The 14,584-nt window shown below is 38.5% G+C and overlaps 1 protein-coding gene across 2 annotated transcripts in view; it reads right to left on the reverse strand.

The window, feature by feature from the left end:
* Positions 1-14,584, reverse strand: part of PREP (prolyl endopeptidase) — a 115,139-nt gene that overhangs the window by 25,872 nt on the left and 74,683 nt on the right. For both annotated transcript variants that reach the window (XM_074862199.1, XM_074862200.1), the window contains exon 10: positions 14,126-14,229. In XM_074862199.1, coding sequence (XP_074718300.1) covers positions 14,126-14,229 — 104 coding nt within the window. The remainder of the gene's footprint in view (positions 1-14,125; positions 14,230-14,584) is intronic.

Consider the following 14,584-nt stretch of genomic DNA (forward strand, 5'->3'; position numbering starts at 1 on the left):
AGGAGAACTAAAAGAAAAAAAACCTTGAGAATGGTTAAGGATAATCTAAAGTCCTAGGAAATATTTGGGGTGCTAGCTTAGAAGAAAATAATTCTAAGGATCAGATACCATTGATTTCAACAGTTGTGTCTTGGTGACCACCTCCTTGTTGTGGAGACGGTACTTCAGGCTCATCTATTGTTTTCAGATTTGCAGTACTCACTGTACAATGAAGAAAAAACACCCAGTGAGTAGCAAGAAGTAGGAAAGAATTATGAGAATGAGTTTTTGTGACACAGTTGTTAACAATACTTATGGAAAAAATTAAACTAAAACTAGTACAAAGCAATCCACAAAAAAATTTACTTGACAATGTAATTTCCAAACAGATGTCATAATCAAGACTTCAACGTACTTCGTAACAGGAACACCAAGAAGTGTGCTGATGCATCCCTGTAATACTGTTGAAACAAGGAGTAGAAAAATGAAGGAGAAAAGAGGAAAGCCTTTGTTTTTTAAAGCTATAAAACTAAGGACCGCTTGTAGCAATCTTCTTTCTTGGGAAAACTGTGAACAAGACAGCAAAATTCCACAAACTTATCAGTCGTAAGGAATTCAACTACTAATAATCAACTACTAATAAATCAACAGATCAAATGTCTAACGGTGTCAAGCTAACTTCAGTGAGTGTCAACAGTTCAAAACCCACCAGTAACTAGAAGGAAAAAGTCAGGGATGTTCCTATTGGTAAAAGATTCCCTGATTTTAGGCATTCTACCATTATGCTTTGAAACTTTTCTGCATCTTGTCTATTTTTAGCTGTTAGCAGTGATCACCATGCACTATTACCTTCAAAAATAATTGACAAATTGGCTGAAAAGCAAGCAGTTCAGGGAGCTGTCGGGGAGAATTTATGTATCAATTTTTCCCTGTCTGTGAGAACAAGCCAGAACTAAGGAAATCATCTATTTCTTTATATCATTCATCTACACAGTTGAAAAACTAGTTACTATGAATAATAATGGTATTTCTAAGAGGCTTCCCTTGTCCCATAAATTTCCTGGGAGAAATTCTCAAGGACAGAACAGAAATAATTAATCTAAGGAAAGATGATATTCTATCAGTACCTCTGGGCAGTGTTGACAAAATCAAATCAACTGTTAAATGAAGATGCAAACTAGATTACCCTTAATAGAATTGTGCAGTGATGAATTTGTACTGGATCACAAGCAGACAAAGCCCACAGGAAAAAACTCACATTATTAGTGACTGAACTGTTTCTGGGTAGAAAGTGAACCTTCCTTCCTTTTCCTTGGAAAAAACATTCTTTCAGAATGCCCCAAGATTTGCCATTTTAAAACTTTTACTACTTCTGATCTTGTACTCAGGGTGGGCAAGACAGAAGACTCCTGACCAATCCCACTCATATGTGTTCCACTTACACTAGTTCACAACTGCATCTCTGGATAATTATCGAAGCACTCTGTGTTTAATTGGTCCTCTCTCTTCACCAGTGAATGACAATTTAAGTAAGAAAAAACAATATACCAAATCTGTCTAGATAAAAAGCTATTGACTAAGAAGCCTTTTTAGCTTTGCCTTACCTGTTATTAGTGCAAATTTTTTCTGTTTGGTATAAATGGAGACTACATCATTGAAAATGTCCAGCAATGCCAACATATTAAGAGGTGTGACTGTGCTAGAGAACACTGATGAGAGGTTCTCCAAAACCTCCTCATTTCTATTTAGTAAAAATTATTTCCTTAGTACAAACTGAACTGCTCACAACTATTGTATGATCATTTTGGTTAATATGCATCCTTTTCTAAGGTAATCATGCTCACACTAAAAGCAAGAGTTATAGCTTTAGTTTACAAGATACGCTATCATTTGCTTCCCTTCATCTCTAAATTGCAGTCTGCTCCAGGCAGTGGCCACACAGCTCATTTACTTTGCAGAGGCTCTTGGGTTATGAACAACTTCGTTACACTAAGTCTGAATCAAATCTATGTAAGATCTCACCAACATTTGAAATTGCTGCTTTCCTCTCTCAACTCTATTAATCTGTTTTCCACCACTGTGATGAATGTTAATTAACAACAACAACAAAATCCTAATCCACCAAGCAGTTCTGGCCCCAGATGAAGAAAGCAAGTATAATTTTATTGGGCTGTGGTGATATATACAAATATATCTCTCTCAAAAGTTTATAAATATTTATTTAAATATTTATTAAAATATTTATTAAAATATTTATTAAAATATTTATTAAAATATTAAAATATTTATAAAAATATTTATAAAAATATTTATAAAAACATTTATTAAAATATCAAAAGTTTATAAATAGAATATTTATTTTTATAAATAGATCTCTCAAAAGTTTATCTGCATTTTTATTATTTTTAAATATTACCAATTCTAATTTGCTTTTGTCTCCTGTATGTAGTTAATGCATAGTTATCATTATTAATCTTCCAAACGCAATTTATTTCTCTGTCCTGCTTTCAAGCCGTAGTTGGTAAGAGCCCTGCGATGGCCTGCATTTCTATGTTATCCAGCACACTGGTGAATGTGCTCCATGACTAAGACTCCAAAGTGCTGTGATAACACAAGTAAATAAATGAGTAACAACATTCTATTTTGTTCTCTGCAGGCTGCTGTACTACCTTAAACCAATCTGTATCAGTTGAATAAGCCTAATAAATGACTGCATAAACTAGTTACCAACTTGTGTGTTCTTGGAGGCCTGCAGCTCTGAAACACAAACCTCCCAGCTCTGCCAGAGCCATTTCTATTCTGAAAACATCCCAGTTCCCTGGTGGCCTACAGTGACACCATTCAGAATGAGAGATGCATCCACTGTAAAGTATTTAAACGGAATATGGAGCTGCGGGGAAGCTTAACTGCCAACAGGAAACACTGAGACGCTGCAGAAAAGAGGGGACAAGGAGTGCTTTTTGGAAGGAGTAACCAACAGAAGGCAAAACTACCTGAAAAAGTAAAATGCAACCCAATCAGGACAGAAATGCAACATACTATACTCTGACAGGTGCAATGACACACAGGATAGGTAACAAATGACAAAAGTAATTCAGAAAAGTATCCTGGAGTTATAGTACATGCCAAACTGAACTTGAACAAACAATGAATTGTCAGGGAAAAGGCAAACCCTATCCTGGGACATACAAACCAAAGTCTCACCCACAAGATGTATGAAGCATATTTCAGCTGTATTCAACATTTGCAAAGCCTCAGCTAGAGTGCTGTGTTCAGTTTAAACCATGGCACACCATATGCTGAGCATCTAAAGAGATTTCAGGGAGGGAAAGAAGAGTGATAGGATGCCCGGAAAGTACAATCCGCTAGAAAAACTGAACAGAGTGCAGCCTTTGTTTTGTCTATTTTCAGTCTAAAGGAAAAAAATTGCAGGGACACATGGTGACAGTCTCTAAATATGCAGAAGTTTGCTGTAACTAGAAGAGGATTACCTGTCTTCCATGTCTGTGGAGGACACAAAGCAATGCATTTCAACTGCAGCAAGGGAATTCAGGTGGGGTCTTGTGGCAAACACCCTGCTCCCTGCAAAAGCTTTTTAACAGTAAATACAGTGAGACACTGGGACAGATCACCTAGGGAGACTGAAGGCTTTTAAACACAAGGCAGAGAAAAGCCAGTCGGGAACGGTACAGGCAGAAGTGACCTGCCACAGAGCCCAGGACAGATCGGCATGCTCTAGCCTTGGTAGCCATGATGGCCAGCTTTGGGACATGGCTACATGCCCATGTTGCAATCACCTCCAACCACATTCAGGCACTGTAGTTTCTTCCCTTTCCCAGTTTTTCTGTCCCTTGGTTAATACGGCAGCTCTGCTACAGGTTTTTCTGTTCACAACTGCAACCACCTGCTGGGCAGTAACAGCTGGTTCCTCTCTTCTTGCAGGAACAGCCAATATCCTACCTCTTGGACTGCAATGGATTAAATGAGCTTTTGAGATTGTTTTTATCTGTAATTTATATGATTTCAAGAAGAGAGGCTTCAAAAGCAGAAGACGACAAAGACTCTGAAAGAGAACAAGGGCCTCCCTTCTCTCAGCCTTTCACCTTTCACAAAACCATGATTGTTTTGAGAGATGTGAAGGCCATTGAGGGACTTTACATATATAATAAAATCTACAGCTGGCGAGAACAGACACATTAAGAAATCCACCACTTGCACTGAGAAGGGAAATTTCAGAAAATGGCTTAAATATTTAAATATTAAAAATTTAGATGTGAAAATTAGAAGCAAATTTAAAATCTTTTAAAATTTGCCCATATATATTACAGATGTGTAAACACCTATAAACAGAGCACACAATATTTTATTCTCAAGTAATATGGGCTTCATTAAACAACTATAACTACTATTCTGCAAATTTGCTTGAATTTAAAAACCATCCTGTGGCAGACACAGACATAAACCTGCATGTACATATACTAAATGTAAATCCCCTTCTTTGGGAGCCTAATGACTATTCAACAGACTTACATGACACTGCTAGCACAGTACTGAAAAAGACAACCAGAAAAGTCTGGTTATCTTGGTGGCCTGGTAAAGGAATTCAATGCGTTTCCTTGCTTGATCAATGGCTCAAATGCTGGCCCACACCAGTGATGACTCACAACTGCAATTATCTAATGATCTTCTGCCAGCTGTGTGAATAAAACCAAGGACTGTGGTCCCAGAGTGATCCGTCCTCAATGCAGCATTATCATGACAATTTAAGATCCTCCTGGGTAGGCTCCATGAGTCAAAGTAATGGGTGGGCAGATGGCTAGAAATATTCTCACACTTGCAGAGGAGCGCTCTCATTCTGAACAATGCTGGCACGCCAAAGTTTGACATTTAGCTTCAAAAAAGGGACAGAGAAAGAAAAGTGGTAGCTTCCACTTCTTTCTTTCAGTAGGGAACTATACATGCAGTTCTAGTGTGCTGAATTTTTTCATTTTTATGACTGCTTGGTCTAAACAAGAATTAAAGAGCCACAGAGAAGCTTCAGAGCAGTTTTTTTGTGGAAGCATCCTGTGTGTTTGATCCTCCATCACTGATGGAACTGGCTGTTCAATCTGCACTATACAAGACACACAAACACCATACTAATCAAAAGACAGCATTTTGTCAGCATTTAATATATTAGGGGTATCAAGAACAGGGGCTTTTTATTGATGCTTAAGTTCTATGAACTGCTACTTGTGTAAGACTTTAATAACTTGCTTGATTAAGTTTTCAGACCTCATCTGAAGACTCAACTCTGAGGATCAGCAAAAAGAGGAGTAGCAAACCACTTCCTTTAGAACAGCAAACCATCAAAACATACCCCCAGCGCAACACCTCATCAATGAGCAACCACGGACAAATGTCATTCTGAATGCTTCTGCTCCTGTAGAATGAAGCTAATAATACTCACTACCTTTGAGAAATAACACTGATATGCTTATACAACAGGAAGAAGAAAAGTTAAAAGATTCCCACTCAGAATCATTAAATAGAATTCTTACTTATCTTGTGAGTTAATTAAAATAGTAATGTGTTCATGGTTAATTACTGGAGGTGAGATCAATCACAGGAGTGAACATGAAAGCTGGAGAAAAAAGAGAACGGAAGAAATCTTCAGTGATTTGTTTAGAAAGAGGACAAGAAACAAGCATTTTTACTACAACATCATTCTCATTTTAATCTCTCTGTATCAGCAAAGAATCTACCTACTGAAATTCCTGAAGGCTTAAACACACATGTTCATTTAAGGTGTCTGAGTGAATGACTTCTTAAATCTTTCTCCTGATGGCAAAATATATTTCAACATTTATTGTAAAAATCAAAACTATTTTTTATTCACAATTAAGGATGCAATCATTTAAGACATGGGAGGCTGTAAATCCTTTAAGCTCCATTAAAATTGCTCAAGCTCTTGTTTAAAACTCCTGTATGTAAAAAGGGATTCTCTACACTATGTTCAATGGTTACAGCTCTGTTTGAATCCATGTTATTTCACCTTGTGTTTTAAGGAATTCTGAGAAAGAAATGGAACATGAAATGCAGCTTGGGATTGAGTATGCCAACTAACATCTCCATTCACTAGAAAAGTGGAAAACAAACCACTGAGAGTTCAAACAAAAGTTCTACTGAGTAAGACACAAGAATAATATTTCACAATGACTTTTAGTTAAACTACTAAGCCATCACTTCTCTTGTAGGCTTAAAACAAATGAACATTTTTATAATATCTTGAGCATGAAGGTTCTGCAGACTCTAATATTTTAAGCAGCTCTTCAATTCCCTGCACACTTAGCAGAAAAATAAACAATCCAATATTAAGAGCTTGGTGAATCACAAAGCCTATGTGACGATCCAAATGAACATGAAGACTGGTATTTTAATATTATCCTCCATGCTGTGTGGTCTGGTATTGTGCTAATTCTTCCTAAGAGCAATTCTGCACTCCTCCATCCCAAACCATATTTCCATTGTTCTGCATTCTGCTGAACAACAGCTCTCAGCATCCTAAATTGTGCAGCAGTCCCCTGTGGTTTGTAAGAAAGGGATAAAGCAACCCCCTGCATTTAGGCCTTAAACGAGGATTTGAACTGGATTGCTGAAGAAGGCAATGCGAAGTCCTATCCCTTCATTCTCTTACTTGGAATGGAGAGATCTGGTTCCTACTCCAGACACTTAAGGGATATTATGGTCTGTGAGAATTACTGATGTGAATTACCTGATGTGGATGGGGCTGCTTAAATATAATGGGTGTGGACCCAACTGTCACTCCTCTGCTCAGGCACAAGGATCTCAAAGTTCATGAGCATGTAAGGTTATTATGGGAAATCCTTCACTTGATACTCTTCTAGACATCTAGTCCTTCACACTTTTCCCCCCTTAAAATGGAGTGTACTGTGGCTGCAAATAAGTAACATATTTAATATATAATCTCTTGCCTTTCAAGAAATACAGGGTCTTAAAACTAGAGGACTACATTTTCAGTTTGTGTTTCTTCACTGACCTGCAATTAGAAGAGGTAATGGCAGATTAAAGTGGTGTTTGTAACAGCCACATGCCAAGGGTGTGAGATGCTAAATTCACACAGGCAAACAGCCAATGCTGCCACAGCTGTCACTGTGATTTTGTTGATGTCCTCCAGAGCAAGATTGTTGTCTTGGTGCCAAAACCACAGCCACTGCCAAAACACTGGCAGAGATCATAGCTGAAGACTTCAGCCTTCTTCCTGGGAGCTCTGATGGAAGCAGCTCAAAGCTCATTTTCCCCCTGCAAGGGGGCAAGCGTCTGCCACACTGTGGCAATCGCTAGAATTGGTGCATTTGTTCACATTTCCTCGTCCCCCCAGTATTTCTTCATTTTCTTCCTTACTGCAATATGGAACCACAAAGAAATAAAAGGAGTAGAATAGAAACAAACAACAATAAGCAACTTGTTTCCCCCAACTATGAATTCTACCCTCCCACCCTGTGAGATCAAGGCAGGATTCAAACCCCAAATACTGTTAGAAGCAAGAAAGTCCAACTCCTCGAAAATCAATCCCCTTTTGACTGTGCTGGATTCTCAGGAGGGGGAAGAAAATGATGCCAAAACAACTTACTCCCCTGAAGAAAAGGGAAGAATTCTTTGCTCAGAATCAGTGTGAGAAGTACATGCCTTTTTTCTCCAGTATGAGAGTGCTTTTTCTCAACAGAGATAGATTCAAAGCTACTGAATTTCTCTCCAAACTCCAGTGATCTATTCATATAGATGTAGATAAGGGAACGAAACAACATTATGACCATCTCTATAACCACACTGAAAAAACAATGATAATATCAGCTCTTGCATTGCTAAGCAGGTTGAGCTTACTACAGCTTTCACAGGACACTGCTTTCCTCTGTTAGTTTTTATTTTGATGAAGGTATTTAATGCTCATGGAATGACACCACCAGCAATGGCAAGATCCAGGATTAGCGTGGGCAGGTGCTGTGCACAAGTTTCTCCCACAACTCTGCCAATCAACCTCAAGCCTGACTCATCTTCTCTCAGCATTTTGTTTTCCTGAAACAGAGATTAACCACTGTGCCAAACTGTCCGGTGTAAAGTTCCGCTAGGAATTTGAATGCCTGTAAACAAATTTTCCCTATCAGTGGCTCATAACTTGAAATCAGTGCTGTAAGGGCTTGAAGATGGAGGTGAAAGACTGAACAATAAACTTCTCATGACAATTACTTCACCTATAAAAATAACTTCTGCAAAAGAAAGATGAGGAAATTCACCTCAGCCCCAAGAAAAGAAATACCCTTTTTAAGACTTGTCCTTCTTTCATCTCTGCAACAACATCTAAATAGCAGCTGCTTTTAAATCAAACTAAGTTGTAAAACTAAGTTGGGTTATGAATTTCACCATTCTTCCTGCAAGAGCTAATCCAAAATGCATCTGCCAATAGCAGTATCTATCTTTGGTTCATCTCAAACTATTTTAAGGACAGTACTGGAAGGTATTCAAAGAATGGCGAAAGGAGCCAAACAACATTTTTATTGTTGCAATTTCAACACTTAGAATCCTGCATATCAGCCCGAAAGTGAGTTGTGAGCCAGGCCAGAAGACTGATTACCCATGATTAAGTGTCACTGTGAGGTGTTAATATGGAGAGGCATATAAGAACTCAGTTGGCAATTTTGTGAAGATAAAATAAAGGCTTTATTTAAAGCAGCAGTTGAGTTATTTATGCAGTAAACAGCTTAAGGCAAGTGCCATTTTTAAGTTCCTGCAAAAGTGTTTTTTCCTCCTGTAAAACCCACCCCAGGGTATTTCCTGAAAAAGTCTGTCATTGTGATGGATGGAAGTGCGCAGGGAAGCAGAGACAAGTTTCAAGAAGTGTTTGGCAGAAGAAAAGTTATTAATGCAACTTTGTTCATCAAAAGTAGCCAGGATAAATTTTTGATGTGCGGCAAGCATTTTAATCAGTCTGACTTTTTCATGAAGGTCACACAGAATATTTCAAGGTAACGGCATATGCATAAGCTACTGCAGAGTAAGTTAAGACTGTGTACTTGCAGGGTGTCACATAGAGCCAACAACCTAGGTATCAGGTACCTTGAAACAGCTCTCCCTTCAGTGCAAGGTAAGTTGGCAAATTTGTTCTTACTTTGGGCTACCAAAGGGCAAGAACTTAACCTCAAGTACTACAAAGCAGCTGCTCTACCATAAATTTACTTAGTGTAATAACCTTTATTATTGGTCTACACTTGCACTGCACAGCACCTATGAAATACTGTAAAGTGGATATGAAAGAGCAAAAGACAGGCACTGTGGCTTTTTCCAATTGCCATTAATTCACGTTTCATATACACATGACACCTTACACTTCAGTTCAAGTCTTCTTAACTCAGTTATGTTCAAAGACTGCTAAAGAACAACAACTCATTAAAGTTTCATTTATGCTACAAAGGCAAAGCTAGGAAGATTGCTAGTCTTAGCAGGTATTTCTTCAGGTATATGAGAATAAAGGAAGAACCTTGGCAGGAGACATGTCTCTCATTATGGACATGCATCAAAACAGAGCCAGCAATATTATTCTTTACTAAGTAAGTCTTATGGAAATTAAAATTATGAAATAAATTCCAGAGTGTTGTTCATTCTCCTTTGCCTATTCTCAGTATACTTAGAGTTTCTTTCACAATTCCCTGCAACGTTGCCCGAGTTTTGCAATGGCTATGCAAGGCTATAGTCTAGGTTGACAGCCATTTATAAACTGCTTTGATAAGCCGCCGTCTCCCTATCCCTCCTCCAAGCAGAAGCATCAAGGGTCCCACTGGGATCCCACAAATGGAAACGAGGATTGGAGTCTGGCAGAAGTGTGTAGCACTGGCAGGATGAGTTACTACAAAGGTGACCAGCCAGTCCCAAACAGCCTCTTTCATAGCTCAGCTGAGATTTCTCCATGGATCTGAATGATATGGGAAACTAATTTCCAAGATGTTGCCACACTTGAGATCATTTGTTGATAAAAGGCAAAACTGCACGAGTGGTGAGCCAAGAGTGCCCTTTATAAGCACTGATGCAATTGTAACTACACAGGTCACATTTCCCTAGAGCTGGTACTGAGCAGGAGTAAGTAAAGAGAAAACCAGAAACAGTGATATTAACTTCAACCCCATTACAGCCTAGCAGTGAAGCTCTGCCAGTGATTTACAAAGTGAAGGTTTCCAAGGGCATAGCAACAGCATGCTTCCTCCTTGAAATTATTTGTATTACTGTTCTACTTTACCTTAATTTAGCATGTAATTGATTTAAATGTAAAATGAGATTTTGTTTTTCCAGACATTTATTTCATAAAATTTGATTTAGTAGAAAAATACATTATTTCTAATTTATGGCAACCCCTTCTAAACCCTTTTTAATTACATGGGTATTTGTGTTCCATTATTATCCTTCTGAGTTTGATGGCAGTATTATAATTGTTCCAAGTTCTTTCCTAAAGAGAATGCTGTTTTCCTTCTCTTTTTCAGCTCACTATGCCCTGAAGTTTTCCTTAATGACTTTGAGTAAAGCAGTAAAAACACATTTTCTGTGAGAACATTTCCAGCAAACTGTCTTCTACAACACACTGATTTCTGTCTGGAGATAGAGAGACAAACAGATGGGGCTGTTCACAACCACCTCATGCATACACACTACTTTCTTTATGCTTTTAGAAAATCTGCCCTGTGTATTTGCCAGAGGCAAAATTAAAAATAAGAGATTAAGAAAAACACCTAATCTCCTTTCAAAGACTCCAAGCCATGCTGTCACACTGTTGCTTAACTTTTTTTCCTAGGTCATTTCACCCTTTTCCAGGCTAAGTTTATTTAAGTTCCACTTTAGGCACTGGATCTTGTTATACCTTTTGTCTACCGAAAGAAAAATCCTTTATTCCACTCTTACTCTACAGATGCAAAATCCTACATATAAAATAATTAATTCAACCTCCAATATTTCTTCAGTTAATTGCAAGTATTAAATATACTAAGCATCGCAATATGACGACTGTTTTTCTAGACCCCTTATTATTTTGGCTGAGTCACCATCCCTGGAGGTATTTAAAGATGTGTAGATGTGGCACTTAGGGACACGGTTTACAGTTACGTGCAGAAGAATGGTGAGGAGATAGGCAATGGAGGTCAGTACAGCTATTTCCAAGATTCTTTATAATAAATCCCTTTATGCTCTGTTAAGGCAGCGGAGATTTCTATTTCACATTGTAGCATATCATTGCTTATGCTGCCCTAGGCTGGGTTTCCCTGTCATGCACTTTCCCTGTACATGTTCACCTGCAAGGCTATACACTAGCCATTATGTTATCTAGATTTACTGCGCATGCACACTCTCACAGAAAAGCTTCATAAGCTCATGCCCGTTGTTCCTTGCCATAAGCCATCACTCCACGGTGCCTTGGACCTCCCCACTTGCTATTTACCTCGCTCAGGTAATTGTTGGGGAACCCCCGCTGAGACGTCAAGGTAATAAAAGCCTTTTGATCATCTGTGTGTGTATTGTGCTTGTGTATCCAACCCTGCTTGGGTCTAGTAAGGTGTCACCACTGGTGGAGGCCAGTCTGATGTCATCACCTGGATCTGACACATGGTTTAGTGGTGGACTTGGTAGTGTTAGGCTTCCAGTTTGGGCTCAATAACCTTAAAGGTCTTTTCTAATCTAAATGATCCTCTGATTTCAACAAATTTCTATGAACTCTCTCTAGAAGTTCCATATCTATCTTAAAGTCCTGAACTGGACATAGTATTTTATTAGGGGTTTACCAAAGCTGTGTTTAGTGGAAAGATTACTTATCACTTAAAAATGTGTATTTTGCATAATTTTTTTAGTCACAATACTTGTTATGACGTCAATGCAGTAGTCTACGAAGGGCCCTGTATTTTCCTGAATCTGTTCTATATCACCTGTAGCATACACTGCTTTCCATAGGAGTAATTTCTCTTAACTTTATGAGCCTTAAACTTAGCTAATTCTTACATGCCTTCACTTCCATGAGAGGAACAGGCACCCCCAAAGGAATCCCTATGTTACTAAACTGAGATACCTGCCTGAGCCTTTGGTGCACCTGCAATAGCATTTCAGTTCAAAACGGAAGTGTGGTTCTAAAGCAAGTCTCCTCACCACTCTCACTTCCCACAGCAGACAAGTTTCAGTGTACACAGACTGGATTCCTTCTGGATGTAACTGACGTAGCAGATACACTCTGGGAGTGCACCAAAAGTATTTCAACCAATAATGGAAATTCTGTTCAAAGGACAGAACTACAGCTAGTCCAAAGTAAAACTCTCAAAGTGGACATTGGATCCTCAAGCCAAACCATTTCACTCCTGTAATTATTAAGCCACACTGCTTGTTACTGTAGATGCAGCTTATGCCTTCCAGGGATTGCAAAGGGAGCTCTGGGAGACCAGCTGACAACCTACCTGATTTCAGATTTTGAAGAGGGATAAATCCCTCTCTGGTTCCCAGATGTCTTACCCTCACTTGGCTACACTGAAATGCAGATTGTCATAATGGGACCATTTAACAAGCAGTTCACATCTTTATAAATCAGTACCCTTCTTACTTTGTTATCTGACAATCTTTGTTGACTCCAAATATTTCCAAAGATTTTATTCTCTAGATTCCCGAGGAATTTACTGAACAGCATTAGACCTTGCTAGGAAAGACCTCACTCATTTCTCTCCGTGTTCATGTCTCACAGAACCAGTTTGTAGATCATCCATGTCTGTAATTTTAACTCCACTTGTGCAAACTTTTAAATCCAGGGGCCTTTGTTTTACGAAGACAAAAGGCCTCTTTGGAAATCCGAGCGTTTGATGACGTTATAAACCACCCATGCAACCTTACCCTCCTAAGAGGTAGCAGGCATATTTGACAACACCCATTTTTCGTGAAACTATGCTACACAGAACAAATATATTTGTCTTTTAATTCTTTATTCATGGAGTCCCAATGAATCATTAGAACCTTGGGAAATAGTTAAAACAGTATTAATGCAGTGCTAACCTACTATTTATTAAGTACTAAAGCAATATCCCATGGACCCAGATCCTATCCTACTAGGTGGTGTACAGATGTCCTTGTCCCAAATCGTTTAAATGTCTAATACTAAAAGCTGTTAGACCTGTATAATAATTGCTTCATGGGGTTTTACATTAGAAATGTTAATTACATATATGTATTTTAAATTGCTTTTATCTTTTGCTTCTTGTTCTAGTTGTTCCAGCACTGCAAGCAAAGGGTCTAATCCTGCTCTTTTGAAAATCAAAGTGAGTCGCTCCAAGTGTAACTGCACTGATGCACTAATGAACATAATATACTATGGCAGTTCTTGGAAAGGTGGACAGAATGGGAAATTCTTACACAGCATGAATGAACATGATTTTTCTGTTCACATCACTAGATATTTTCCTGCTTTCCCTCCAAATAATCATGGTTAAGACCCTTCATAGTTCTGTGACAGATTTCATATTTGATGATCGCTACAAATGAATCAATGCATTTCCTTCTTTCCTCTCAATTTCTTCTTGAGGTCTTAATAGAGATCCACAGTATGAACTTGTGGCAAAAATCATCACTATTTTTATACAAGAGTGGTGGGGACAGAAGTGTTTTATCTATTGTTGCCACTTCCCACAGTGGGCCCTGAAATACTGTGGAAGTGCTGGGAAGATGACTTGCTATTCTAAGTTTCCTCTATTTATCCACTGCCTCTTAAGCCTTGCCCTATCGCACACTTGCCTATGGGACCCATGCCAAGTTGCCCTGGTGGAAGAAATACATAAACGTGCAAAAGCAGCAGCTTGATGTTAAAACAAATATCAAAGAATACCATAACATAGGAAAAAATTAGAAAACATATTGCCTCATAATGTAAGATGACTGAGGATTGAGTCTGCCCTGGTTACTTGCAGTGGCATCTTCCAATCTCTCTAACAAGACTTCATGGAATTCCTTCAGAGCACTCACAGACCTGCAACCCAGGAGCTAATAAAAGCACTCTTACCCTTAGCCACCCTTAACCAAGTGCAATTTTGTTAAACTCTTGCATAAATGCTCAGAGCAAGACAGCAGGATTCATGTTTATTACCTGAATTGTCTGGTAAACTGAAGGATCAAATCCTTTCACAGTCACCTCCCGGAAAACTCTTGGCTCCAGTTCCTCTTTGGTCAGATCACAGTGATATATGATACCTAAAATAGAGTGCCAGTTTGTCAGCTTAGTATATGTCCATCATTAAAAGGATGTCAGTTTAGGCACTGTGACGGAGTAAAGAATGGCAAAGGTAACTCAGCAGGGTGAAAGAACAGTAGCTCCAGACACATTCTTTCAGTTAACATGCAATTTAACACATGCGTATATGCACTTCATCTGGGAAGGCTGCAAAGGCTTTCTGTACAGAAAGAATAATTCTCACCACCCATACAAAGCCAGGTATCCAAAGTGGGTTAAGCAAAATGGAAAAGAGATTTGTTTTCATAAAGTTACATAGCATTTATTGAGAATGATAATGTCGGAAGAAAGAAGTATAAAGTCAATTTTCAAACA

Source organism: Strix uralensis, chromosome 3 (assembly GCF_047716275.1).
Source record: "Strix uralensis isolate ZFMK-TIS-50842 chromosome 3, bStrUra1, whole genome shotgun sequence".
NCBI classification, from domain to species: domain Eukaryota; kingdom Metazoa; phylum Chordata; class Aves; order Strigiformes; family Strigidae; genus Strix; species Strix uralensis.